Raw genomic sequence first — 27,500 nt, 5'->3', positions numbered from 1 at the left:
GCTGGCCCTGCCTCCCATGGGAGTGGCTTCAGAGGGATGGAGAGGGAAACTACAACCGTTTACATTTAATGGAGATGAGGGAGGGAGGAGGGGGAGGGAAGGATGGACAGGGAGAGAGGAGGAGGGAGGGAGGGAGGGAAGAAAAGAATGATTTGAAAAACAGACAACATGTGGATGGTGGTTATCTCTGGGGACAGAATTACAGGGAGTTTATAATTTGTGTGTGTGCACTTTTCTAAATTCTCCAAACGGTTTACAATGAACACGTATTACTTATATAACCAAAAGAAGGGTTTGCTGTGTGTTTTTTTTAATGAAACAAGTTGATAAAAGGCTCTGTGTCCAGTAACAGCCAAGTCCTTCCTACTGGACCAAACGCACCCCAGATAAACACAAAAACATGGTGGGCAGACACAGGACGGCCCAGTACTTGCAGGAAGGGAGTGGGACCAGGCAGTCTCCGGCTTTACTTGACGGCTCTGGCAGGAGGGCTCATCTGTGCTGATGGTCCAGCTTAGGCCCACACACAGACTCACTGCTCTCAGAGCCCTGGGGTGGGAGCAGAGAGCCACAGCAGGAGAGGCAGGGGAGTCACCACAGGAGGCGGCTGCAGACGGGGAGGACCACACTCTGTCCATCAGCTCTGGCTGCCTCCTGAGCCACAGACACAGAGACCCCGAGCACGACCGCGTGCCAACAATGAGACTTCAGGTGCCGACACTCGGGAGCCTGAGTGCACGGTTCCAGTTCAATCATGCTAACAAGCTGTGAAAGCAAAACAATCAGTGCTCCTCAGAAGAATATAACAGAACCCAGACTCTCTACAACCTATTATTATTCACAACATTCGAAATCCAATTCAAGACTATCCCAAAACACGACACGGGAAACACGAGCCATACTCAGAAAACCATCAGTGGACCCATACCATGGAACTGGCAGTGGCTTTAGTAAGTATGTCCAGGACAGAAAGAAATAATGCTTAACGAAGGACAGAAAGAAACTATTCACAGAGAAAACCAGGTAACAGCGACAGAACAATTACTGGACAGAGGGCTGCAAAGGTCAGCGCACTGGGAACATGCTCCAGAGAAGAACCTCGAGACTCGCCATGGCCTCCGGTCACCAGGACGGCACAGTGTCACTGAAGGATGGACACACAGGTAAAAAGCACGGACCAGGGAGCCCAGAGGCAGACCCCGTAAATGACTGCCACCATCACGTCATTTCCTAGCTTGGGAGCAAAGGGAATGGGAAGTTTTTTCAACAAAATGGTGCCAAAAGCAATCGATGTGAAAAACTTGATAAACTGGACTTCATTAAAATAAAAACTTCTCATCAAAGACCCTGACAGGAAGGGCCAACCTCTCTTCCTTAACTGCCTCACTGCCCAACTCTTGGTTTTCAGAGCGATGGGAACTGAATTCCAACTGCCCATTCTGAGAGACAATGTCAAACAAGCTTTATCCACTGAAGACAATGAAGTGTCCAGCAGTCTAGCAACTGCCTCAAGAACAGAGCACCTGAAGGAACTGAGGTGCAGCTCATAGAACAGGCATGTGGAAGGGCTGCCACCTTGAAGAGGCACGGGCTTACGTCCTTCTGGACAAAGAATAAAAACCAGTGGGTGTGGTGGGCAGTTACCGGGGTAAGTTTCTGCCCACTTCGAATATACAAACAAACTGTAAAGTCACTGGGTCTGTGGCGTTCTGAGGCTGGGCGCTCACTCAGTCACCAAAAGGATGGAAGGGCTCAGGGAATGAGGTGACCTTCCTGATTCCTGAGCGCTGTACATCAATAGGACTTTGGGCCGGGTGACCTCAGGTCTCTCAAGTCAGGACTCTGAAAGAAGTCTCCCCCGGCTAAGCCACGGGCCAGGGTGCTAAGGAAGGCATGGACTGCGCACCTTACGTTCTTCTTCTATTTTTTTTTTTAATTTTAATTTTAATGGGGAATTGGGGAAGGGGAACAGCCAAGTTGTTGTCCTTCAAACTTAGTTGTGGAGGGCGCAGCTAGCTCAGCTCCAAGTCCAGTTGCCATCCGGCCACTCATCAGCAGCTCGCGGCTGCTCAGCTCAAGGTGCCGTGTTCAATCTTAATTGTGGGCGGGCGTAGCCCACCATGGAGTCGAACAGGCAACCTTGTTAGGAGCACGTGTTCTCACCAGCTGAGCCATTCTGCCACCTGTTGGCATCTCAGCGGCAGCTCAGCTCAGGTGCAGCTCACTGGCCCATGTGGGAATCGAACCAGTGAGCCTGTTGCTCAGAGCTCACGCTCTTAACCAACTGAACCACTTGGCCGGCCCCTTACATTCTTCTTAAAGTGTGTCTATTAAAACAAACTGAGGCCGGCCAAGTGGCTCAGTTGGTTAAGAGCTGGCTTAAGAATGCGAACTCTGAGCAACAGGGTCGCCAGTTTAATTCCCACGTGGGCCAGTGAGCTGCGCCCGAGCTGAGCTGATGCTGAGCTGCCAACAGGTGGCAGGATTTCTCAGCTGGTGAGAGCACGTGCTCCTAACAAGGTTGCCTGTTCGACTCCATGGTGGGCTATGCCCGCCCACAACTAAAAGACTGAATTCGGCACCTTGAGCTGAGCTGCTGCCCGGGGTGGCTCAGGGGATAGAATGCATGCTCTTAACAACAAGGCTGCCGGTTCGACTCCCGCATGGGATGGTGGCTACGCCCACCTGCAACTAAGACTGAACATAGCACCTTGAGCTGAGCAGCCATGAGCTGCCCACGGGCAGCCAGATGGCGACTGACTTGGAGCTGAGCTTGCTGTGCCCTCCGCAACTAAGACTGAAGGATAACAACTTGGCTGTTCCCCTTCCCCAATATCCCAACACTGTTCCCCTCCCCAATTCCCCAATAAAAATCTTTTAAAAAATTAAACTATCACCTAAAAATATGAACACGTGTGTTAAGAGTAAAGAAAAACAATTGCTTGGGGACTGGGGTACAGAACTATAATTATTTTCTCTAAAATTATAATCATTGGAACACAATCTCCAACTAGGATGGTTAATGTCTAAATAACTGTAATAAAATAGTGTTATGTTGTATATAATAACTGCACTCTTCAATACCACCTCAAAACCTGGAAGCAAAGAGAAATGAATCTGTATGTAAGACAGAGAATGCTGAATGTACTTCTAGAGCTTAACCAGCAATAGTCGAGCTTATCATAAAAATCCTGTAATTGGTTGCAGATAATAAAATTCACCGTGAGAATATGTCTGAGCCTCTCTTTAGAAGGCTTCACAGTGCTGGCTGCAGGAAATCTAGGGCCACTTTTAGCTGAGAACAAAGTAACAATACATGGTGAACACTCGGAATAGACTCAGCCTTTCTTCGTTCACTGATGTCACTTGGAAAATAGTTTTCAAAAGAGAATAACCTAAAATTAAAGTGGTTTAAATGAATCACAGTTCCTCAATGTGGTGGGAATGAGGAGCTGTTAAAATAAGGATTATTAAAAGTATAAACATAAACAGTGATTAAATGACATTTTTAAAAGTGTAAATATACTGTCAACTGGTATACATATAAAAAAATCTCTGGAAGATGGAATTATGGGTCTTCATTGTCTCCAACAGAAAGATCACTGAGGTACTCTCTAATTGGAACGGTACTTTTCATAGAAGTAAACATGTGTGTGCGTATGTGTGTATTGTAAACACTTTTCATGCAACACCTTGGCACTCTGTGATACTACCTCCCAGTCGTGGAATCAGAGGTTCATACGTATGTACTACAGGGAACTCTTACCTCTAGGGTTTCATTAGTCAATATAAAAATGTACAATTGGTTGTAAATACTAAAAGTCATACTGAGATTTTTTTTCCAAAGAAAACAAAGGGTATGTTTTACATTTCAATTCTCTTCTGACAGAGCCTCCAAATTCCTATTTCCTTTGATATCCACTAATACTTGCCTCAAAAAACCTCTAATTTAGAAGGGTGATTCCTTGGGTTGCCTTTTAGTCTCGTAAACATTTTTATTATGAAATAGATCATATATACAAAAGAAATTATTAACATGCATAATTTTAAAAGCACAATAAAAGTTCGTCAGAATTTAAATGCTGGGATGTGGGTGTTCAGTGAACACTGTTCAACTTTCCTCTATGTTTGACATGTTTCATAGTAAAACGTGAGGGGCAAAGTGGGAAAAGTTATGTGCAGTTTAAAAGAGCAGTAACAGGGATCACCGTGGACCCGTCACAGGGCTGAGGACACAGCTGCTCCTGGCGCCTGAGGCCCTGCACACTGGGAAGGCGCCCGCCCCCCTCCTACCCGGGGCCCCGGCTGCCTAAGCTGCGGGCCATTTCCCGTAATGCCCTCACCCACACATCTCGTTGGGCTGTGCTCCTGGTGCGCGGTCACTGAAGGAACTGCACCTATGCTCTCCTGTCAGCCCTTCTGCGGCACAGGTGTGCTAAGGCCAGCCCATGGCTACGCGTGCTGGGGCTGTGGTTCGCTCATTTGCACTACTGCCCTCTCGTGAGCGTGCGCGATCGGCTGCTCTGCTCTGCTGCCGGTGGCCATCCTGGTTCTTTCCGGGCTGGGGCTCTGAGACAACGCTGCTAGGACACCGGCATACGTGTTTTCTGGAGCGCACACAGCGGTGCCCTGAGAGCATGTCTGCGCGCCTTACCTTCTCCAGGTCATGCCAGTGTTTCCAGATGTCTCCACACAACACTGCCATCAGAAGTGGGTGACAATCCCACTGAGCCACATCGGGCTCTGCCCAGCTTCGTTTCAGCAAGCTGGAGTGTGCTGGTCCATGGCTGTCAAGACTGCACATCTCCACAAGGCTACCAGCACTCCGAGCTTCCACTGTCCTGTCCCAGGGTGGCCTACATGTGCACTAATGCACCGCATTCTTCCACACATCAACAGGAAAAATGCCCACTGATCAACTTCCTGACAATCTCCAATTTCACGACTGTATCGAACATGTGACAAGAGGCCCTAAGCGTCGGGCTCCATTTAGTGACCTGTGACAGGAGAGAGGAGCAGGCCCCAGGTGCAGGGCCCGCGTCCTGGGCTGGATGAAGCCGCGGGCACGATGCGCCTCAGTGTCTTGTGCCACGAAGGAAGGAGGTACTCGCAGGGCGTCTCAGGGAAGGGGTGTTAGGAGCATGCCGCAGCCTGGGGGGGGGCTCCAACCGGCCAAATCAGATAACTGAGCATCAAAACCATGGGGTGGGGGACTGAGCAGCAGATGACTAGTGGGAGCACGAGCAGACATGACAGAAGTGGACATCTTGACAGGTGTGTGGGTTATATGGACACTTTTCAAAAAACAAACCGTCACACTCAAGATGTGTGCACACCCTGCTTACAAGCTATGCCCAGCACACGAAATCCACTACACGTCCAGACCAAAGGAAAGCAGCACACGGCCATGCAGACAGGTGCAGAAATAGCATCAGACAGACTCCAACATCCATCACGATAAATACTAGGACTAAAGGAATTTCCTTAACCTTCTGATAAAGGACATCTACAAAATCTACAGGTAACATCATACCTAATGGTGAAAGAGTAATGTTTTCCCTCTAAGACTGGGAAGAAGGTAAGAATGCCTGATCTTACCACTCCTTTTCTCGCCTTTGCTAATACAGCAAGGCAAGAAAAAGAAACATAAAACATAGACAGGAAAAAAAAAATCTTGCTTTCTTTGCAGACATGATTCTCTCGGTAGAAAAACCCATGGAAATCTACAAAAAAGCTAAACCTAATGCGTTTGGCAAGGTTGCAGAATACAGGTTCAAATAATCAACTGTATTCCTATATACTTGCAATGAACTACAAAATTTCAAAAATTTAAGTACCATTTACAATACCACAGAAAAATCGGAATACTTGGGTATAAATTTTAAAAAATACATACAGAATTGGGATGCTGAAAACTACAAAACACTGAAGAATGAAATCAAAGGAAACCAAAATAAATGGAGTGATATACCCTATTCCTGGCCTGAAAGGTGCAATATAGTCAAGATACTGCCTTTCCCCAACTGGTCAACAGAGTCCATGCAATCCCAGTCAAAATCCTGGCAGGATGTTTTGTAGGTACCACAAAGGGAAAGGAACTGGAATGCCCAAAACAATTCTGGAAAAGAACAAAGGTGAAGAACTCCCACTACCAAGCTCATACTACAAATACTACAAAACTACAGCAGTCAGGACAGAGGGGCCCCAGCAAAAGATAAGCAGGCGAAGGAAGAGTCGAGACACAGACCCACAGACAGGGTCGCCTGACTTCTGGCAAACACGCACAGTAAGCTCAACATATATAGGGCAGTCTTTTTAAGAAATGGTGTGGGGACAACTGGGTATTGACATGCAAAGAAATGAACCTATGCTTGTCATGTTAAACAAAGCTTCACTCAGAATGGATCACAGACAAAAATGTACAGCATAAAACTGTACAACTTACAGAAGAAAACATAGGAGAAATTTTTATGACTTTGGGTTCAGCAAAGAGTTCTCAGATATGATGTCAAAAGCACAATCCATGAAAGAAAAAAATTGTTAAAATAGACTGCATCAAAATTTAAAACTTTTGCTCTGTGAAAAAATATTATCAAAGGAGAAAAAGATAAGCCACAGAATGGGAAACATTTTGCAAACTTATATCTGACAAAAAACTTATATCCAGATTATGCAAAGAACCCTCAAATACAAGCATAATGAAACAACCAACGTGAAAACGATGGGAGAAGAAAGTAAACAGGTGTTTCCCCCAAGAAGGCACACAAATGGCGAGGGAACACATGAGCACGCTCTCCACATGTGCCTTGAGCTACACAAGCTGACACCCCTACGTGTCTCGGAATGACTACAACAGGACGTCCTGGTGAGGTGCAGGACTAAGGCGGCCGCTGTGCAAAGTCTGGGGTTTCTTATAAAGTTGAACATACACCTAGTCACCAACCCAGCAATCTGTCTCCTGGGCATTCACTCAAAGGGCACGAAGGCCTACGTCCACACAAAAACCTGCATGTGAACATCACAGGAACTTTATTCCGACGCACCCCAAACTGGAAACACCTCAAGTGTCCTTCGAAGGGGGAGTGGGCAAACTGGGACCACGCAAATAACAGAACAGCACTTGGCAGCACACGCGACCACCCATGCGACCACGCGATGGCCCCCATGGCACTGTGCCCACTGCGAGCAGCCAGGGCCACAGAGTCCACTCACTGACATCTCATCCTGGGAGAGGTGGAATCGCTGAGATGGGGACAGGATCAGGGAGGGTGCATTTCGACCACAAAGTGGCACCAAGGGAGCGGGACGCGGGGACACAGTGTCCTGACTGTGATGGTGGCTACATGACCCTACGTGCCAGTCAACACTCAGGGAACTACAGACCAAAAAAGTAAATTCTACTGAATTAAATAAGTTTCAGTGAACAAACAGTAACATATTACAACCTACCAATTAGAATAAGAACCCATGTATACATATATAAAGGGAAGAGAAAAGAAAGCTCATCACTATAGCAGAATGCCAACTAATAAATGCAGAAGAAGTTATGGAGTTAGAAAATCCATTTTGCAACCTTTAAGGGGATAACTGGTTTTGGCAAGACCCATCATTAGATGCTAGAATAAGTGGTCAAAAAGTTCAATGAGATACTGGATATTTACATGGTCTCGAAGTATCTTTCCCAATTTACGTATCACTGACCCAAGGAAAAATAACAACCTTCCACTGGAAAAGCCTGGTGGACCCGTTATGGGGCAAGCTGACACCGAGGCTTCCTGATCGCACCCTGAGCTGGACACAATGTCACTTCTATGGTATTCCTCTCAAAAATGCACACCTGGCACCAGACACAAGTGAAAACCACACAATCCCACATCAAAGCACATTCTACAAAGTAACTGGCCTAAACTCCTCAAAGCTGTGAAGGTCCTGAGACTGAGGGGCCAGCCCAGATTAAAGCCAACCAGAGGCCTGACGACTAAGCATGGTGGCAGTCCAGCGGGGGAAAGGCTGCTCCGGAGGACATCGTCCAGACAGGGCCCGTCTGCCTGCGAGTGCGTCTCAGTCCCAGGGCCGTATCACAGCAGTTTCCCGACTTGACCGCTGTGCTGTGCTCAAGCCACATACCACTCTTACCTGGGACATGCTGAAGAGCTTAGGGACAGAAGTGCACGACAGCACGCCTGCAACTTACTCTCAAATGGTCTGGGGGAAGTGTGTGCGTGTGCATCGATGAGAGAGAATGAGAGGAATGCAGATGGGGCAAAAAGTCAACAACGGGTGGATTTGGGTAAAGGCTATAAGGGGAGTTCTTCGTACTGTTATTGCAACTTTTATATGCATTTAAAATTGTATCAAAATTAAAAAACAAACATGTCACCACAAAGATGAAACTGCTTTCAGAACCCAGCATAACCTATTCCAAAACTACTAGAATCTGACCCATACTTTTAGGTCCTTGGCATTATTCATGGAACACGGAATGATTTCATTTCAAAAAATTAAAAATAATCAGTTTGCATTCAACTAACATCCATTTAGGAGCCTAAGGCCCTGATGATTTCAGGTGTGTTTCACGTCAGTGTTTCTTCTAGCTACAGAAAATGTCAAGGTATCATCTGCTTAAATCTTTCTTTTTCTGTTTTGCACTGTTCTCAAAAATACAGAGAGAAGACACAAGAAAGAACCCACATTTAAACAGCACATAGGGACCCTGGGCACACACTGGACAGGACTGTCAGGGTTAGGTGACATGCACGCTGACACCACACTGCATTACAGGTCAATACGAAAATAATGCATTACGGTCTGGGGGTCATTGACTCATGCAATTTAACTTTATAGTTCTATATGCAGGAAGGTTTATCTTTTAAAATAAGGAATGGGCTCTGGGAAAAAAATGCTGAAGAGCAAATAGTAATCGAAGGTTAAATACGTGATGAAGGAAAGGTTTGGGATGAGACTACATTTGAGAACCATCGAAAAGTACCTGAAATGGTTGCTGCTGGGATGAAAAAGCAGCAGAAACATTTGGAGGAAGCTGGGTTGCTATAGCAACGGGAGTACCAGTCTGCCCATCCTTTCCTGTCACAACCTTTACCTGAGAGGAAATATTTTGAGAAAAAAAGGCAACATAATTTTTAAGACTGCTCAAAATTTCATTAGAGTTTTACTGCTGATAGCTCACTGATGTTTGGTGTTTAAAAATGGAACGTTTTTGCATCAAATCCTCTAAAAGGACAATGAACTGCTTTTTGACAGATTTGTAACATAACAACCTAACTCAGCAGCAAATCTTGCAGAAACTCCAACTTAAGTCACACGTGCAACATCCTTAGATTCTGCAACTTCAAATCCTAGGAATGGGGATGGCAGACAGTTCTCAGGCACAGACCCTCACAGCCTCCCGGGCAGTTTGCACAGCACCACGCCATCACCCACTAGTGGAAGTCCAACAGGAAATTATAAAAAGGGACTTGTTTCTCTTCATAAGCACAGATGGGGACTGCGCCTACAGACAACATTGGCATACAAACATAAAGAGGATTGACTTCCACTATTTCGCAGGGGTGAAATCCTCACAATAATCATATAAACCTTTTGGAAAATAAAAATGGTCCATCCGGGAAAGGGTGTTAAAGAAAACACAAAATGGCAAAGCCACACAGATACGTCCATAAGTATCAATGAGGACGGCTGAGCAAAGAGACCAGTTTTTGTTCACCAAAGGCTGATTTCTTTGCAGGAAAAGCATTGACAAAGATTTAAATTAGTTTAGCTGTATCGTAAAACAAAATCTGCTCCACCGACATAGTATACACCACACGACACAAAGGCACAAGGACAGTGCATGAAGCCACCTCACTGTCGCCCTGCTGTGCTGTGCTTCATTTTCAGAAGTGCAAATAAAAGGACTAGGAATCACAGTAGTATTAAGAAATCTCAATTGGGGAGTTTATTAAGGACAAATTCCAGGCACCCCAAAATTTCACTATCTTAAATATCACCCAACACGAATTAGCAAAAGTGTGAGGTTAAAATGTCAACTCTAACACTACAGCTGGAAATTCTCAAATGTAGCTTTCTGCCATCATAACTGTGTTTTATTCATGAAGACACCATATAAATGTTTACATTTACTTATATTTACACCCCTTGTTTAAAAACCACGCTCACGGTGCTTGAACGGGTGGGCCTACGTAAGTGAGACGTGCAAGCTGGAAGGCCAGCCGGAAGGTGTGCGCTGTGGCCTCAGGCCCGGCCCGGCCGTACCCCCAGGACACCAGCGAGCAGGCAGGGTCTCGCCAGGTCCCCTGTCCCACCAGGAGGAGCCCTCGCTCTAAATGAAGGCTCGGGGAGGGTCTGCATCCTCCTGACACACAACGCCTGTCCCCAAACAACTACAACAGCCGTTCCCTCCCGCCAAGAAAACCAAAACCCACCTTCCATTTCTCCCCTGGGCCAGGTTCTCATGAAAGCCCATCTGAGCACCCCCGGCCCCCAGGGCTGTCGTAGGCAGCTGCCTAGGCAGCTGCCTAGGCTCCCGCCTGCGCGGACAGCCCTCTAACGGTTAAGCGGCCGTGTCTCACCTCGTCGTTGATGACCTCGGACTTCTCCTCCTCCTCCTCCTCCTCCTCCTCGTCCTCCTCCTCCAGGTCCAGGTCATTCTGCCTCAGATAAGCCTGCAATGGGGCGTAGTGTTTCTTCTTAAAGGCCAGGAAGTCCATCATGTTCCCTTGCAGGTGTTGCAGGAAAAACAGCTCGATCAGGTACTCCCTGAAGGTCTCCCTCAGGGACTCCATCTCCCGGTGGTGGTGGTCCAGGCACTGCTTCCGCATCTGGGCCAGCTCCTGGGAGGCCGGGGGGATCTCCTCCAGCTTCTTGGGGGCCTTTCTGCCCCCCGCGCTCCCCGCGGACGACAAGGGAAGGCTGGAGAGGCCTGGGGGCACCGCGGTCCTGGAAGGGCTGCTGGGGGGCGGCGGGGACGTCATCCCAAATGCCGGAACCCCCCCAACGGCGACCCCGGGCAGCAGGGGTCTGGGCAGCGGTGGCCCCTGCAGCTGCTGCTGCTGGATCAGCTGGCCCTGGATGATGCTGCTGATTTGGGGCGGCAAGCTCGCCGTGGCCATGTGGCCGGGGCTGGCCAGGGGCGGCAGGCCGGCCCCGCCTGAGGCAGCAGGGCTCTGGGGCCCCAGGTGGTGGACGGTCCCCCCAGACTGTGCGTGGGGCTGGGACAGCCTCCGCTCCCGGACTGCCAGGGGAGGCCCTGCATGCTGCAGCGGAACCTGGGCCCCCGGTGCCATCTGGCCGAGGCCCGAGCCGTCCTGAAACACGAAGTGCCCGCCCGTGGACGGGCTCAGGCTGATCTGCCTCACCAGCACGCTGGCGTCCACAAAGCCCCCAGTCGGGCTGCTGCACAAGCCCAGGCCGGGGCCCGGGGCACCCGCACGCACACTCTGCAGGCCTGGCCCCGGCCCGGGGCTGGGCTGTGTGGGACTCTGCGTCTGCACCTGCTGGGACAGTGGTGAAGTGACCTGGATATACGACGGCGATCCGTGCTCAAACCGTCGTGGCTGTGCACTGAACTGGAAGCCCGGAGATGTGGGGCTGGGGAGCGGCAGGGGGGCGAGCGTGAGCGCTGGGTTTCCTCCCCCCACTGGCCCCACAGTCTGGAGGGCCAGGTTCACGCTGGGCCCGGCTGCGGGGCTCCTGCTCATCAGCTGCTGGACTTGGTAGCCAGGCGACTGGGGTGCAGACGGGCTGGCCGAAGGCGCAAAGGGCGTGGCAGGGGATGGGGGTGGGTTTGGGGGGGCCTGTGGCTCTTCTTCGCTGCCAGCGAAGGCACGGGACCTCTGCAGCTGGTGTGGGGCGCTCTGGGGGCCGCTGCCGTGGTGCATTGTTGCCCCCCTTTCTTATCCAACTCAATGTTCTCCTGAAAAATCAAAGTTAAAATCGTGTTACTTAGAGGCAAACACAACCCCCGATCATGGCTTATCACGAGACCCGCTTAGCAGCACTGGCGACACGTGAAGGTTGGTCCCCTGCAGCCGCTGCGACGAGTCCTATCAACTCACACCGAGCTATGCGTGTGGTGGCACTGGACACAGTCTCCTTCAGCACGGACCAGGGACAGGTCCTTCTGGGTCACTGCTGTGCCTGGGCCAGGGCGCAGCCTGGCAGAAGCAGGTGAGTGATGCCATCAGCTGCCTGGGAAGGTGACGAGCATCACCTGCTCAAGGCCAAGGCCCTTGGGACCAGCGTTGCCTCCCGGCCGCCTTCTCCTCAGCACAGGCCTTTCTCTGTTCCCATGCGCAGTGGGCTGTGCACCCCGTGCAGAGACGCTGACCTGCTCACTGCCGCCGGGCCCAGGAGGCAGTGGTGACTGTGCTGATGCAGGCACGCAGCATGGGCTGTTCACCACAATCCATCTCCAACACCGCAGCCAGATCCCTCGACAGCCAGCAGTTTCCACGAATGCCTGGGCTACCTCCCTCTAACACCCCGTGAATCGAGTGCAAAAGCAAGGAGACCCCAAGAGGCCACAGACCCCACACTCCCACGGGGGGCAGAAGACAGGCCTGGGCATTACGTGCCGCCGGCCCTGGGGAGGCACAAAGCCTGTCATGTAGCCAGGACAAAATCTGAAGGAGCCTCACCCTGCAGCCTCTCTAGGAGAGAACGGGTAAGAGGAAAGTAAAAAACAAGATCTCACAGGAAAAGACGGGAATGGCATGGAGATGCCCCATCAGGGGTCCGTGAACTCTGGGAGCTGATGCCACAGCTTCGAGGGGCTCCCAGCCCCACACCACTCAGGACTAGAGAAAGGGGTGTGAGAGTGGAAGGGACTGCTGAGGGAGGCCAGGCTTCAGGACAGGAGACATCAGAGCACAGAGTGGGAAGAGACTGACTCTGAGGTGAGACGGGGGAACTCTCTCAAGGAGACAAGGCTACAGCCTCAGTGTCCACTGGGAACTGGACAAGCACAGCCCCAGAAATGTCCTTCCACCACTGAAAATCCTCAGTCTTCACAGACACAGCAGCTACTCGGTTCTTGGTGTTCCTTCCTCCCCACCCACAGACAAGCAGGAATGCCACTTCATGTTCTGGGTGCCACTGCTTACCAGAGAAAATGCATAAGGAAAGAAACACATCATAAACTAGGAGTTACAAAACTTATGAAGGTGAAACATGTGCATGTATCAGCACTCTTGCAGTTCTCTCCCCTGGTGAGATACACACGTGTATGAACTCAAAAGCTATGGACTGATGGTTGCTCAGCAAAGGCTGAGGACACACAAGTCAGTGTGTCCTGTAACTAGAAGGCTCTTTCTGCTCTGATGGCTAGCTCTGAAACGGAGTTCCCAAGCCATGAGCAAGCTGCAGCAAAAAGATCTCAATGGGAAATCAGCACGGGGGGAGCAGCGTTAATTACCACCCCAGCCTGGGCCTCCGAGCAGAGCCCCCAACGAGTGGGTGGGCTCCGCAGGTGGTGGGGCAGTGTGGAAGGGGGACACTTAGGTATGTTACTGCTTTCAAAACAAGATTTTGATCCCGATCTCTTTAAGCAAGCATTATGAGAGATTAGTGCGGGCCCCTGGAACAAAACCAGAATAAACAGAATAAACAAACACATCAGGCATATTTAGGATCACTCAGAATACAGTCCCAGAATATCAATGAGAGAACAAAGACCAGAAAGAAAAATAATTCACAAAACTGGGGGGGGGAATATTATGACAACTGACACATTAAAAAAATTCCATCTAAATTCTCATCATACATCATTCACCAAAACAAATAAATTTTTATAAGCTAACATTCCAAGTTTGTGGGGTTTTTTTTAAACATCACCAATGGGTTTTGTCACCTTGCAAAGTCTGAATTTTAAACAGATTTTTGGCCTGAGGGCTCATATCCATCAGCTCGTTCAACTTGAGCCCCGTCTTACCCCCAGGAGCTTTTCCAGAGCTGCCACCCTCACTGTGAAGCTCCATGAGTTTCCCCAGTTCAAGCCTGGGCTTCTTCAGCTTTCTGACTTTTCTAACGAAGACATCACGAAGTGGCTAAATAGACCGGCATGTCTTTCCCGGGGCTATCTGGGATCGATTCGTTGAGGACTTCTTTCAGATCGTTTCTCCGCAACTCTTGGGTCATGATTTCCATCATCTTCTGGGTTCGGCGGACTTGCTGATGCTGAGCATAAGAGGTCTTCCAAATCTGATTGTTGCGCTTTTTTAGTAAAACCAACACAGACTAGACGAAGCAAATAACCATCGGGAAGTAGTCTTGATGTCAACACGAGCCTCAATCGTGGTCGGCCATTTTTTGACCATGGAGCACGTTTTGTGACGGTTAAGATCCAGACCATGGACACGAGTCAGGCAGTTGTCGCCCTGAACATCCTTAGTCGTTAGCTTGAATTTTCTAAATGCAACTTCATTATTCTGCAGATCAGCTAGGCTCGCGTCAAAAACACGACCCTCGGGGCCACCAGATGCAATTTTGGTTCCTTGAGTTCTCGTGACTAGTGTTTTCCCAATATTTCTTATATCGAACATAGCTGGTGCTTTCACATCATACCAATCTTTCTTAAAATATGGGTCAACCGCTTTTTTCTTGGCTCCCTTCTTGCCGCCTTTCATAAGGCGCTTATTCTTGCCAACTGCCATAGTGCTTGCTGCTCAGAGAGCCAAAAGGACTAACATTTCAAGTTTTGTACTAAGTGGAAAGAAATCAAAACAGAAAAACTTAAAGAATCCAAAAATAAATATTTACGAAAGCTTTGAAGGGAACTCCATTTCCTAAACTTAAAACAGTAAAGTTGTATCTGAAAAGATGGATTTGAAGACACGCAATTTTAAAATGTTTAAAGCTCAAAAGTCAGTCATTAATCTAAACCAAGTATCTTGGGAAGAAATCTGAAATGACTGTAACAAGGAGCTATGAACAGGATAATAGAAAGCACTCCTGCAAATTGACAAAACACTGAATCTCAGGAGAAGAATGAATTAAGGACAAGAAGTTCACAAAGGACGAAAAACATCTACTTCACCAGCTCAGGGGAGAACATCCACCCTCACTTATAAAAGCCAGGCAGATTGAAGGAGCTCCGTCCCAGATCCACTCAGCCAAGACATGACATCGCACAACTGGTGCCCTGCCCACAGCACTATCACCCCCGCTCCTGGGGTGTGGGGGGCTACCAGGGAGACAGAGCAGCAATCACAAAGGCGCAGAACCCACAACATGCCTGCCAACAGGGTGGGGATAGTGGTGGGAAAGGAGAAGTGACTCATGTGACCCCATCACCTTTGACCTAGGAATTCTTCCTCTGGAAATCTCTCCTAAGGAAATTCACCTACCGACCTTTTTAATTGTGCATAAAAATATTCGCTGCAGAACAATACAGTAAAGTAAAAAGAAATGTAACCAGAAACATCCAATGTTCACGTCCTACGTGGAGACTAGGTGATGAATGTGGAAAAAGTTTCACACATGTTAAGTGAAAAAAGCAGGACACCAATTAGACAACACAGCCACTACCGTTAAAGATGGGAAGTAAATAACCACCCGCAGCAACACTGAAATGTGAACACTGGCCTTCGCCTGGCGAGGGGCAAACCACTGGAACAGCCACCCAAGGGAGCACGTCTCAGCAAAACGGGGACTACGCTATGACACCCACACCACGACTAGGCGCAGGCCACCAAGCAGTCCGACATGACACGACATCCGTAACAAGCAAAACCACAGGGACACAGGTTAGTCACACCCCGCCAGGCTGACCGGGGAGAGGTAGGAGGGAGTCTGGGGATGTGGAGCCCTTTCTGTATCTGCTTGGTGACAATGGTTACGACACTGAATATGTCTGTCCAAATTCGCAGACCCACACGCTATGCACGAACTCTGCGATATGTAAAGTACACCTCAACTTTTAAAAAGTGGTTCCAGATTTCAGTAAGCTTATAGTCAAGTCAGAGAAACCAACCACTGCTTATCACAAATGTTTCCCCAAAACATGGTACAGTACCCCACGGAGAGCAAAGCTACCACCAACAGCAACTCAACTTCTTTTATTCTTAATTCTTAATGGCTATGTTTCTAACTTTAAGGCCAATCAGAAAAAGCCAGAGCAGACCTGTGAGGCTCATGATTTCGAGGACAGTACAGCTCGGGATGTGGCAGCGGTCAGTGGTGGTGGGTGAGAGCACTGATGCAGCCTGGTGACAAGCAGGGCCAAGCCCTCCGGGTCACTCTGGGGACGCTCACCAGTGCCACTGGCAGGGATGGTGCCAACCACAGACTCACCATCTGCGCTTGCTGCTGCTCTCACGGCGACGCTGATATCACAGGGCACATCTGGACGCTGGGAAAACGCCACTCTAAGAAACACCTACCTGGGCCCTGTTCTCAGTGTAGGGTAGAGGTCCCCCAGTCAGGACCTGAGGGAGTGAGGGGTAGAGAGCGCTGGGGACTTACAGCAGCTGTTCCCACCACCCTTCCCAGCGTCTCGCCAGTCCTGGCCGCTACGAGTTGGGAATCCTTTTCTTCCCCTTCAACAAGTAGGGTGCTCATATCATGAGCCCTGCTCCCTTCCCAAACCATCTCCCTCTTCCCTCTCTGCCCCCCACATTTCCCCACACAAATATGGAACAGAAAGGCTTTGGGGAGTTCGGCCAGATAAAGAGCACCCGGCTGGATGGAGAGTGAGGTGAAGGGGACACAGCAGCACAAGCGCAGGGCAGACAGAACACGATGGGAGTGCAGGCAGCATGACCAGTGTCTGGGAATACTTTCAAGAGGAAACTCCAGAAAGCAGTTTGACAGTAGGTGTCCAGAGTCTTGTAGTACACTCACACCTTCTGACCCAGGAACCTGACCTCTACATCAGACCAAGAAAAAAAGTCAGCCGTGTTCCAGGACACAGGATGCTCACTGAAATGTTACAAGAAAAAAGGTGGCAAGCCCAACAGTAGGTATCAGACGTTTGATACACCTACACAAAACAATTTAATACTGAACATGTGACGGGGTACACTTTTGACTTTTTCTGCTACCTTCCGATGCTTTACAAATTTGCCCTTAATTGGCAGGTGTCCCAGCGTGAATGCTGATCACCAAACACCCCCCGATGCTCCTGGCAGCCCCACACAGGTGTGCATTTCCCTGCCCTGCAGCCGGTGTGCTCATGAGACCTGCTCTGGCCCAGCTGACCTGTCCTGGCTTTGGCAGCACATTCCGTTCCCACTGAACATTGTCAGTAGGTTCTGTGACTTTAATCAAAACAACATATAATGAAACCAACTCTATCTAAAGCTCATTGATATAAACAAGAGTTAAGTTCCTACAGCGTCTCATCAATATTATTTGAGGACTGTCCGAGCAAGCACAACGGTGAGCTAACTGCCGGGACTCATGGTGGGCACGATGCTCTCTTGTCAGAAGCCACTGGCATCTGGGGTGCCTGTTAACTGCACCCGACCGGGCTACCACGGCTAACTGGCTTGTAGAGAAACGATATGTCGTAGTCGGAAGAGACTCCACACCCCCCACTCCAGCCCACCCCACAAGCCCACAGTCCTTGTCCGTAAGAAACGACACCCCAGCTTACACCAGTCCAGCTAGTGAGCCTCACAGGTTTGTGGGGGCCTCACCAAGGTCCACATACCAAAGAGAAAAACGCCTCCCACAGACACACTGCTATTTTTCAGATCTTTAAAATACAGTCATTTCAAAGCATTACCAAATTCATAATAGCTTTCTGTGATGCTAGAGAATTAAAATCCAAACTTTCTTAGATGAGTCCATTTAGAAAAAGAACAGTCAGACCACCCCTGAGCCCTGCCTACCCCCATAGCTCACATTATTCACAAAAAAATAATTAGGGTTGGGGAGGGAAATCAAACAAAAATATTTTACAATATATATATAAATATATTTATAATCTTGGGGTGCGTAAGAATTTTCTAAACATGGCATGAAATGTAGAAAGAGTATTAATTTTAAAAAATAACTGACAGATTTTACTGAAGAAAAATATTACAATAAAAGTCAGAGACTGATAAAATATCTGAATCATCTAGAACAGTGCCTGGCACATCAGACACATTCAGTAAGTACCTGGTCAGTACGAGGAAGAGAAGCAGGACTAAACCACTAGCGTTAGTGCCAAAGACCAAGGCTAAAGAGCCAGGAAGTGCCACAGCTCAGGGGCCAGTGACACCAGGCAGGAGAGTCCCCACATTGCCCTGACGGGAGAGGCTGGCAATCGGGGTGCCCTGGCTAAATCCAGACTAAGACAGGGCCTGCTGTTTGCATTTATTTCGGTCAGTATTTTGAAGTCAGGGGATTTCACATCCTTCTCAAGCTGTCAGCCTCACTCATCAGAAAACTCCCAGTACTGGCCACACCCGACCGGGCCACAAGCAGCTGGGGCTGAGCAGAGGCTCCAGGTCGCCCAACGCACGGTGGTCATCAGCACAGTCCTGTGCCTCCCCAGGCCAAAGCCAAGGGCTCATCCCCCAGGGAGCACGGCCCAGCCACATTGAGAAGCCCTGCAGGAGGAGGAAGCCCGCATCCAACACGCAGACAGTGTCTGGGTCAGAGAGCCCCCTGCCGGCTGCAAGGAAACTCGCAGAGATGGTCAGAGACACTGGGCAGGGGAAGTAAGACTTCCAAAAGCAGTCACCTACATAGGTAAACCAGATGCAGGCTTGGCCTTGCGATCCCAGATCGCAATCCATCAAAACGCTCTATCTCTACAAGGCTGCCCATGAGCAACGAACTAAAGTTCTGATCCAATTCACTCCCAGCCTGTATCTATGAAGTGGGATTTCCTGATGCAAAAACCAATAAAACGAAGGGGAACTCCAACATAAGACTTGAAGCTGAAGATTTCAAGCACATTAACTTGTATATCCACCACTCGTAATAAAAGAAATGCAAATCAACTCGAGGCTGAAATACCATTTCTCATCTATTAGGCTGACAAAATTAAAAAAACCGGACAACATGATCCATTGGCGAGGGCCTGGTGACCCCCGTGGGACGTGAGCTGTCCCACCTGCAGAGGGTCTGGCCCTGATCGGACCTGGCAGTCCCCTACAATTTCACTCTGCACAGCCTCTTGCAACATGAAAATACAGAAGCACAAAGTTTATTCACTATGGCATTATGTGCAGATACAGAATGTTGAAATAAATGGCATGTCCACAGTTCAGGGACTGGCTGTCTCCGCTGTGGACATTCATTAGGCGGAGCGCTGACGGCTGGTTGTCAAAAGCATGAGGACGAGCTCCCTGAAGAGGCAGGAGCATCTCCAGAGCATCCACTGGAAGTCAGATGAGCATCGCGCAAGAGGCTACAACACTACCTTCGTATAAGAAAGGGGAAAAGACAGACAGATGGATGCGTGATGAAGCAGGTGTGGGGAAATGTCAATAACAGAAACTAGGTGGTGGGTATAGAGGTGTTTACTGTAAAATTCTTTCAACCACTGTGTAGCTTTGAATTTTCATAATGCAACATTACAGAAAAAATATTTTCTATATTAGATGGTAATATCAGATGTCACTCAACGACTTAACAGTTAAAACGAAAGCCCTATATGCTACCAACACATTCATCTTTCTCAAGTAAGACAAGCTGAGGAAGTGCTTCCTCAAACACCATTCATTCATTACCTGCTGTCTCTCACCCTTCTCTCTGCCCGCTTAGGAGCCCGTACAGGCACGTCTCTCCTCACTGGCCTGGCCCGTGAAATGTCACCAACCACAGCCATACTGTGTGTCTGCTTACGTACTGTGACCTTTCAGAGGCCGCAAACACCGTCATCTAAGATACTTTCATCCTCCTCCCAAGAACCAATTTTCACTCCCTTGCGGACATGCTTATGGAGAACGCGGGTTCTAATGTGTAGAAAGAAACTGGGAAAATGATATCACATCAGTTAGTTCTGGGGGGAAGTCAAGTGTGGGGAGAGAGAGCAAAGAGGATCTGTGCTGTCCTCTGCGCATGTAGTATCACACACTGTGAGCTGCTCATCAGTCACTCGTATGAAAGCCAGTGTCCTTCAGCTGGTGCTCAGTAAGCAGCTCCACCCACACCATGGACTACACCACCCCACACAGAAACAAACTGGTACATGCAGCCACCTGGACGAACCCCAAATGCACTGCGCTCGGTGAAAGGAGCCAGCCTCGAGAGGCTCTCCACTGTGCGCTCCTGGAAAACACACCAACAGCAGGTGCAGGTGCTGGTGGGAGGTGGTGACCACAGAGGCAGCACGAGGAAACTGGGCTGAAGGAGCTGTTCTGAATCCTGACTGTCGTGGAAATTACACATTTGTCAAAATTCTCAGAATTCTATAGCAAAAAAAGTGAACACCGTTATGTGTAAATTTTTTTTAAAAAGTAAACTGGTAATGATCTTCTCTTCCGCTCAGAACATAAGTGATTTTTTAAAATTATTTCTATAATAATGCACTAAAACAAGGTAAAAATTTCTGTTGACTAGAAATAAAGCAGACAACACAGAGAGGGTGGGGCTGAGGTTACAGGTCCAAAGGATGCTCAGTCCAGAAGAAAACACAAAGGGCCAGAGTTTTGACTCCTACTAAAGTATGGGCACAGGTGGTTGAGGAGCGGAGCCAGGCTCCTCCACCTTAAAGGGGTGGTTCAAATGGCCACAGGCTGCAGCTGAGACCAGCTGCTTGCCCTTGGTGGGGGGGGGGCGGGGACAGATGGATCCCCCAGGTGCACGCAGCCACCATGCTGCAGTGGGCCGCGGACCCTCAGGGAATGGGGAGCTAGTCCAGGCATGGCCCCTGAGGCTGAGCTGGGCAACCGCAAACTCCCTGAGAAGGAAAGGTCAACTCCCATGCAAGACAAGCAATGAGACATTTGGGGGTAGGGGGAAGAGCACCAACCGAATTCACTGCCAGGAAATAGAAGATGGGCAGCCCTTTGGACAGTCCACATGAAGAGACGCCCAACCTCACAAAGGGTCCCTTAAACGCAAGGTCTGGTAGCTGAATCCTTCCTTGAATGGCCTCAAGCACCCCCACCTCCAAACTGACTCCCTCCCTTTCATCTCTATCTACCCAGTGAAATCCAAAACCTCAGCTTGGGTGCAAGCCTCTCGCTCCTCAACTCACAGCACATGAAGTCTATTCCTCAGTCCCCTATAATTACCCCCATATGCTCTGTCCCTATCAAATCCACCCGCTTTAGAAAAAAATTCGTGCGTTATTTATTTACTCAACAAATGCTGAGGGCTTACTCCATCAGACACAATTTGAAGCACTGGGGGTACAAGAGTGAACAAAGCATCGTTGAGACCCCCAAGGAGAAGGAGCAGTCAGGCAGAACAAAGCAGAAAGGGCCAGACCATCAGTTTAATGGGGAGCTCGGCAGGATGAGGGATGCAGCTGGCGGATGAGGTGAGCAGGGTGCTGGGTTATAACGGCAGCCTCTCTGAAGATGGGACTTCCGAAAAGAGAACTGAGTCAGGCCCATGGCATGTAGGGACCTGGTGTCCCACAGAGCCGACCTGTGTGGCTGGAACCAGGGGACAAGAGTCTGGGGTGCAGGGACATGAGGTCACAGGGGCAGCAGAGACCTGGGCACAAGGGGCTTCACAGACCACCGTAAGGACGTTGGCTTTTCTCCTGAGGGAGATGAGGGACCATGAAGGGCCCTGAGAAGAGAGGTGCACAACCTGATGTTTTAGAACATCAACCAGGCTGCTGTGCTGAGTCAACTGCAAGGGACCAGAGGCCAGGGAGGAGGTCCTGGGGGGTCACGCGGGTGAGACGACCCAGGGGCTCAAACAACAGCTGTGGCCGAGAAGGCAGTGAGCAGCAGTCGGGTTTGAGATGAATTTTGAAAGTGCTGAGAGATCAGATGCAGGATGTGGAAGAAATGCGGAGATCACCCACATTCTGACCCGAGCAGCCGGGAGAATGGAGCTGCCCTGGACAGAGCAATGGTGTGTAAGGAGCAGGTTTCACACGTGGAGATCCAGCAGGAGGTGCACTCAGGACATGTTGGCATATGACCCACAGCCATCATCACATTTACAGGTAACGGGGATGAGAAGGATCCAGCAAGGAGGCTGGGGTCATGGCCAGCACGCTAAAGAGAACCAACAGAGTGAGTGGTGTCTCAGTACCACCGAGAGGCAGTGTTTCAAGGGAGCCACAAGCAGCCCGCTCCCAGGCTACGGGCCCGGGAAGCCCCAGGAGGAGATGTTTCAGAGGAGCAGTGGGACCAAAAGCTTGACTGATGCTGGTTCGAGAGACGTGGGAAGCAGATGAAACGGTGACAGGGAGCACACGCTTCTCGGCAATTCTGATCCGAAAGGAAGCTACGGCCTAGAAAGGGTAGCTGGCGTGTCTGTATGTTGACGAGACACTTCGGAGAAAACATAAACGGAAGGCAAAACAAGAACGTTAGCAACGCCGCCTGGAGAAGGCCAGAGAGGGCAGATCCTATACAGGAGGCTGGAGAAGCAACGGTGGGCAGATGCGATGGCGCTGACAGCAGTTATGGTAGAGGCTTTGCCGGCACGTGATCGTATGAACCACAGGTTTTTAAAAGCACCTAAGATGACGTTACACAACTCCAATGACAGAAATGGCATGGCGGGTGGAATGATTTACTTTTAAAATCTATTTTTATTTTTTCCCAACCAAGCAGCATGTTTATCTTATTGGTTCCGCTAAAAAAAAAAAAAGTGACAGAAACCATTTTATTTGCACACACAGCATGTAAAAAAAAAAATTCATCAGAAAATAAAAACGAGAGAGACTAGAACTCACCTATAACCCCAGGGATAAACGCTATTAGCGCTTTGCCGTGTTATTTCCGACAAGGTGACACCTGAGCCCGAGGGCTGCAGGTTTCTGTGGGAAAGCGTTCCTGATCGGGGGCGGAGGGGCTTGGCCACCTGAGGACAATGGAGGGAGGCTGGAGACTCCACCACCCCGGCTACCTACTCCTGTCACAAGGTGACGCGGGTGCGCATTCGCCCCAGGTGCCCCTCGTTGACCGCTGAGCAGATCCCTTCCACTCCGCACCTGTCCCCACACCTGAGGCGGCGGGAACGCCTCGCGCGGAGAACCAACGCAGTGAGGACGCCCACCCTGTGGAACGGGTCGGGCATCGAAACCTAAGAACCAATTCAAAACGAAGCGCCAGACCCGCCGCGAGGTTTAATCACGCGGCGTGAAAACAACGCGAAGCGCCCAGCGGACCCCCACGGCCCCACGCCCGCCCCGCGCTCGCGTCCGGGCGGCCGCGTCTCCGCGCGGAGCCAGCCCGGCACCACAACGCGCGCGGCACGCCCCACTCACGCGCCCCGAGGGCCCGGGTCGCCGCCCACACGACGCCCCCACACACACCCACGTCACGGAGCCGGCGCCCTGCGCCCCGCCCCCGCCGTGCTCACCAACCTGCCGGCCCCGGCCGGCGCACACCCCCCGCCGGCCCCGGCCCTCACACACCATCACAACCGCGGCCTATTCGCGACGCGACGCCCAGGTGAGGCGACCGCGACGGGCCCTTCAGCGCAGGGCCCCCAGAAGCACCCCGCTCGCGTCCCACTGCACCCCCGCTTACCTGGGGCATGGGCCGCGCTCCGGCCGCGTCCGGCTGGCGTCGGGAGCTGGGAGAGAGCGGCTGGTATCCAGTGGGCGCCGCTCCGTTCCGCTCATCCGGGGCCGCGGGCGGAAGAAGCGGCGGCTCGAGCCGGAAGTGACGCGCGCCCGCGCCGCAGCTGCGCATTGGTGGCTGGCGCTGAGAGGGAGGTGTCGAGACGGCGGGAGGCCAGGCTAGAGAGGCCATACGGGGGCGCGGGCAGATGGACTGGCGGCGGGCCGGGACGCCGGGCGGGTGAGGACCCGGAGGCCGTGTGTTGGACGTGCGCTCGCTCGGGGCCGTGGGAGCACCGGCTCTATGCACGGCTGGAGGCCGCGCAGCCAGCCCCCAGAAGGCGGGTCAAGTCTGCGGGCTGGGGGTGCAGCCGTCCCGCTGGTCCGTCCCGGGGTTGGGGATCTTGGGGTGCTGGCGGAGTTGGGGAAGCCACCGGACTGGGAGCGCCAAAGAAGGAGGCAAAATGCGCTCTGCCCAGAATCTGGGGTCGGGGAAGTGAGCCAGCGGAAGGTGGAGAGGGAGGAGGAGGGGAAGAAAAGGGGGGACCGGGCTTCTCAACTAGAGATGCCTACAGGGGTGCCTACCTGTAAGAATGACAGGGACCGGGACCTCACACCACATGCAAAAGTGAACTCTTAATGGAACAGGTACATGATAAAGTTAGAAAACGTAGGTGCCCGTCTTCACAACCTTGGATTGGACCGTGGATTCTTAGAGTTTATACCAAAAGCATGAGTAGCAAAAGAAAACGCAGATACATTGAACTTATCATCAAAGTTTAAAACACTGTGCTTCACAACGTCCTCCACAACTAGACTGAAGAATAAAAGGATAGCAACTTGTCTGTTCCCCTTCCCCCAATTTCCCAATAAAAATCTTTAATAAAAAATAATAATAAAAATAAAACGCTGTGCTTCAAAACGTGATTAAAAACAACCCACAGAATGAGGGGAAATATTTACAAATCATATAGCTGATAAGGCACTTGTATCTGGAATAGAGAACTTACAACTCAATAGTTAAAAAGGCAAAGGACTTGGGCCGGCCGAGTGGCTCAGTTGGTTAAGAGCTCGCTCAAGAGTGCAAGCTCTGAGCAACAGGGTCGCCGGTTCAATTCCTGGCCAAAGTTGAGCTGCCACCGAGCTGCCAACAGCTCAGCTAAAAAAAAAAAGAAGGCAAAGGACTTAAACATACCTGAAAATAAAATATCTAATAGTCACATGTAAAGATGTTTGGCCTCATCAGGAATCGGAAATACAAGCAAAACCAAAAGGAGATACTACTTAACCCACTAGGATGGCTAGAATAAAAAAGTCAGATAATAAGTGTTGACGAGGCTGTGGAGAAGTCAGAACCCTCATACACTGCTGGTGGGCATTTTAAATGATGCAGACACTTTGGAAAACAGTTTGGCAATTCCTCAAAAAATTAAATAGTTAATATATGTTCTAGGAATTCTACTCCTAAGTATATGCCCGAGAGTTAAAAACATCCAAACAAAAACATGTACACAACCAATATTCTTAGCAGCATTATTCATAGTACCCAAGAAATGGAAACCACCCAAATACCCATCAACCAATGAATGACAAAATTTGGCCAAGCTATTCAACCAATAAAAAAGGGGGAAAGGGGGTGGTGAAATATTGACCATGCTACAACACAGATGAACCTTGAGAATGTGCTAAGTGAAAAAAGCCAGACATAAAAGGCCACATTTGGTATGATTCCACTTAAAGGAAATGTCCAGAATAGGCAAATCCATACGGATGGAAAGTGGTAAGTGGTTTCCAGGGGTTGAGGGGAGGGTATGGGGAGTGTGACTGCATCTGGTTGTGGGGTGTCCTTTTGGGGCTGATGAAAATGTGAAATTAGTGCTGATGGTTGCACAGGTTTGTGAATTTACTAAAAACCACTGAATTGTTCACTTTCAAAGGATGAGTTTATGGTATGTGAATTATGTCCCAAAAATTCACTTTTAAAAACAGGCTAAAGCGATCAACTCAGCAAAACCCAGGTGCAGATGTCCTCTCTGATGGCAAACACGCTGAAAATTTTAAAAGGAAAACATGGCTATAGAAGGGAGACGCAAGAGGAGCAGCCGGAAGGGGATAAAATTAGCTGGATAAAAGGAGAGTGCTCCTTTGTAAGTGCTGGTAAGGCGCAGAGATGTTAGCGGTAAGAGAACGTTTAGGGGGAAGCTCTGAGCAGGCGGGAAGTGGTGATGGGAGGCTGAGGCATTCGTGTTAGGAGGGTGGCCTCTCCCCGTGCGCCATCGAGAAGGAAGGAGTGAGTTCAGGCTTGGAGCAGGATTCAGGAAGCCGGGGGTTCCGTCTCATGGCTTCTATTCGCTAATTAAGTGGGGGTGCAGTACTGCTGACAGAGGGGCAGCCGTCACTAGTCCGGGAGATGGAGCAATTTGAAATAGCGAGGGTGCATAAGGGGGGTAATGCCGTGGGAAGGCTCAGCAGTGGGACCCCGGGGACAGTTGGACTGTTGGCGCCTGGATGTGAAGTAGCACAGCATTGATGGGACTGAGCGCGTGGTTTTCTCTCCCAACTCGGGCACCAGCTTACAGAAGGCCGGCTTTTGGGCGAAACAATGGCTGGGGGCTTTGCTGTGCCAGGGCAACTATTTCAAGGAGGCATAGAGCCCCTAGGGTGTTTGACGGTGAAATTTAACTACCCTAGCGGTAACCCCGAGTGTGGCTCGGGTTAATTTTCACTGCCAGAAACGGTAACCCCGAGTGTGGTTTGGGGTTAATTTTCACTGCCAGAAAGTGGTAACCCCGAGCCACACTCGGGATTACACTGCAGTGTCCCAGAGAAGTCCCTTACCTGCTCCCTGCAATCCTGCGGTGTCCTCCTGTGATCGCCGATGAGAATGCCAGCCGATGACAAGTTGCAGTGTTTTTTATTTGATTACATTATTGAATAAAATTATATAATTTTTATAATTATTTATAATATTATAATTTATGATTTTGTGTTTCAAACTTTATCATGCCTGGGATATCATGCCTACTAGACTCTTGTTTGGACAGATTTAAGTGAGTAATTCCTAAGAATTACAGGCCTACAATATAAAACAACAAATTTCCATGCAAAACAATGTACTGCTTTGGGTACAAAATTACTGGCATAATCAGACCGCCAGGGAGGTTTTTAAGTGGTAGGGGCCAGGATGCAGTGGCTGGAAGAAAAGAAAGGAGGGGTCACGGATGGGAGGTGGTGACACCTGCCGCCGCCGCTGCGCTGCGCTGCGCACAGTAACGGAGGGTGCTGCCCCCCAACGGCGATGATGCGAGCCACCACTTAAACGAGCATTTCCCGTCCTAGTTTGACCAAGCATAACTGCAAATCCCTGCCTATGATGTCCTATTTAATTCCTACGCTTAGAATACTGAGTTTATGAAAGTGAAATGATCTGTTTTGTGGATTATTTGGGCTGGCTCTTTGGATGAGAAGCTTTTAATTTTTTTTTATTAGTTTACAAAACAGCATAATGATTAGACAGTTACACACCTCACAGAGTGATAACCCCAACAAGTCTCAGAAGCTTTTATGAAAAGCAATTTATCCACGTTTTTGTTTGTTTGTTTAGTGCTTTTTGCATCCTAAGAAATCTGCCTACCACAGGCTCAACGGTTCTGGCTTTCAGACTCAGGTCTGTGATCCATCTCGAATGAACCAGTTGTTCCAGCCCCATTTTTTTTTTTTTAGATTTTTATTGGGGAATTGGGGGATGGGAACATTGCTGGGGAATTGGGGGAAGGGGAACAGACAAGTTGCTGTCGTTTTTGTTCTTCAGTCTAGTTGTGGAGGACGTCGCTTCACTGGCCCAAGTTGG

The 27,500-nt window shown here is 49.7% G+C and overlaps 1 protein-coding gene and 1 pseudogene across 9 annotated transcripts in view; both read right to left on the bottom strand.

Moving 5' to 3' along the window:
- Positions 1-23,730, bottom strand: part of EP400 (E1A binding protein p400) — a 91,496-nt gene extending 67,766 nt beyond the window's left edge. For 5 of the 9 annotated variants that reach the window (XM_019668929.1, XM_019668933.1, XM_019668932.1 and 2 more), the window contains exons 1-3: positions 23,619-23,730; positions 10,590-11,932; positions 8,990-9,100 (exon numbers count right to left, since the gene is read on the bottom strand). In XM_019668929.1, the coding sequence (XP_019524474.1) occupies positions 8,990-9,100; positions 10,590-11,897 (1,419 nt within the window). In that variant the 5' untranslated portion in view covers positions 11,898-11,932; positions 23,619-23,730. The remainder of the gene's footprint in view (positions 1-8,989; positions 9,101-10,589; positions 11,933-23,618) is intronic. The other 4 variants (XM_019668934.1, XM_019668938.1, XM_019668935.1 and 1 more) reach the window with 1 other exon arrangement.
- On the bottom strand, positions 13,885-14,669 carry LOC109396794 (40S ribosomal protein S3a pseudogene; annotated as a pseudogene).
- Positions 23,731-27,500: the final 3,770 nt, after the last annotated feature.

The sequence above is a fragment of the Hipposideros armiger genome, unplaced genomic scaffold (assembly GCF_001890085.2).
Source record: "Hipposideros armiger isolate ML-2016 unplaced genomic scaffold, ASM189008v1 scaffold_544, whole genome shotgun sequence".
In the NCBI taxonomy this organism is placed as follows: domain Eukaryota; kingdom Metazoa; phylum Chordata; class Mammalia; order Chiroptera; family Hipposideridae; genus Hipposideros; species Hipposideros armiger.
This window is presented reverse-complemented; position numbering and strand designations above follow the sequence as displayed.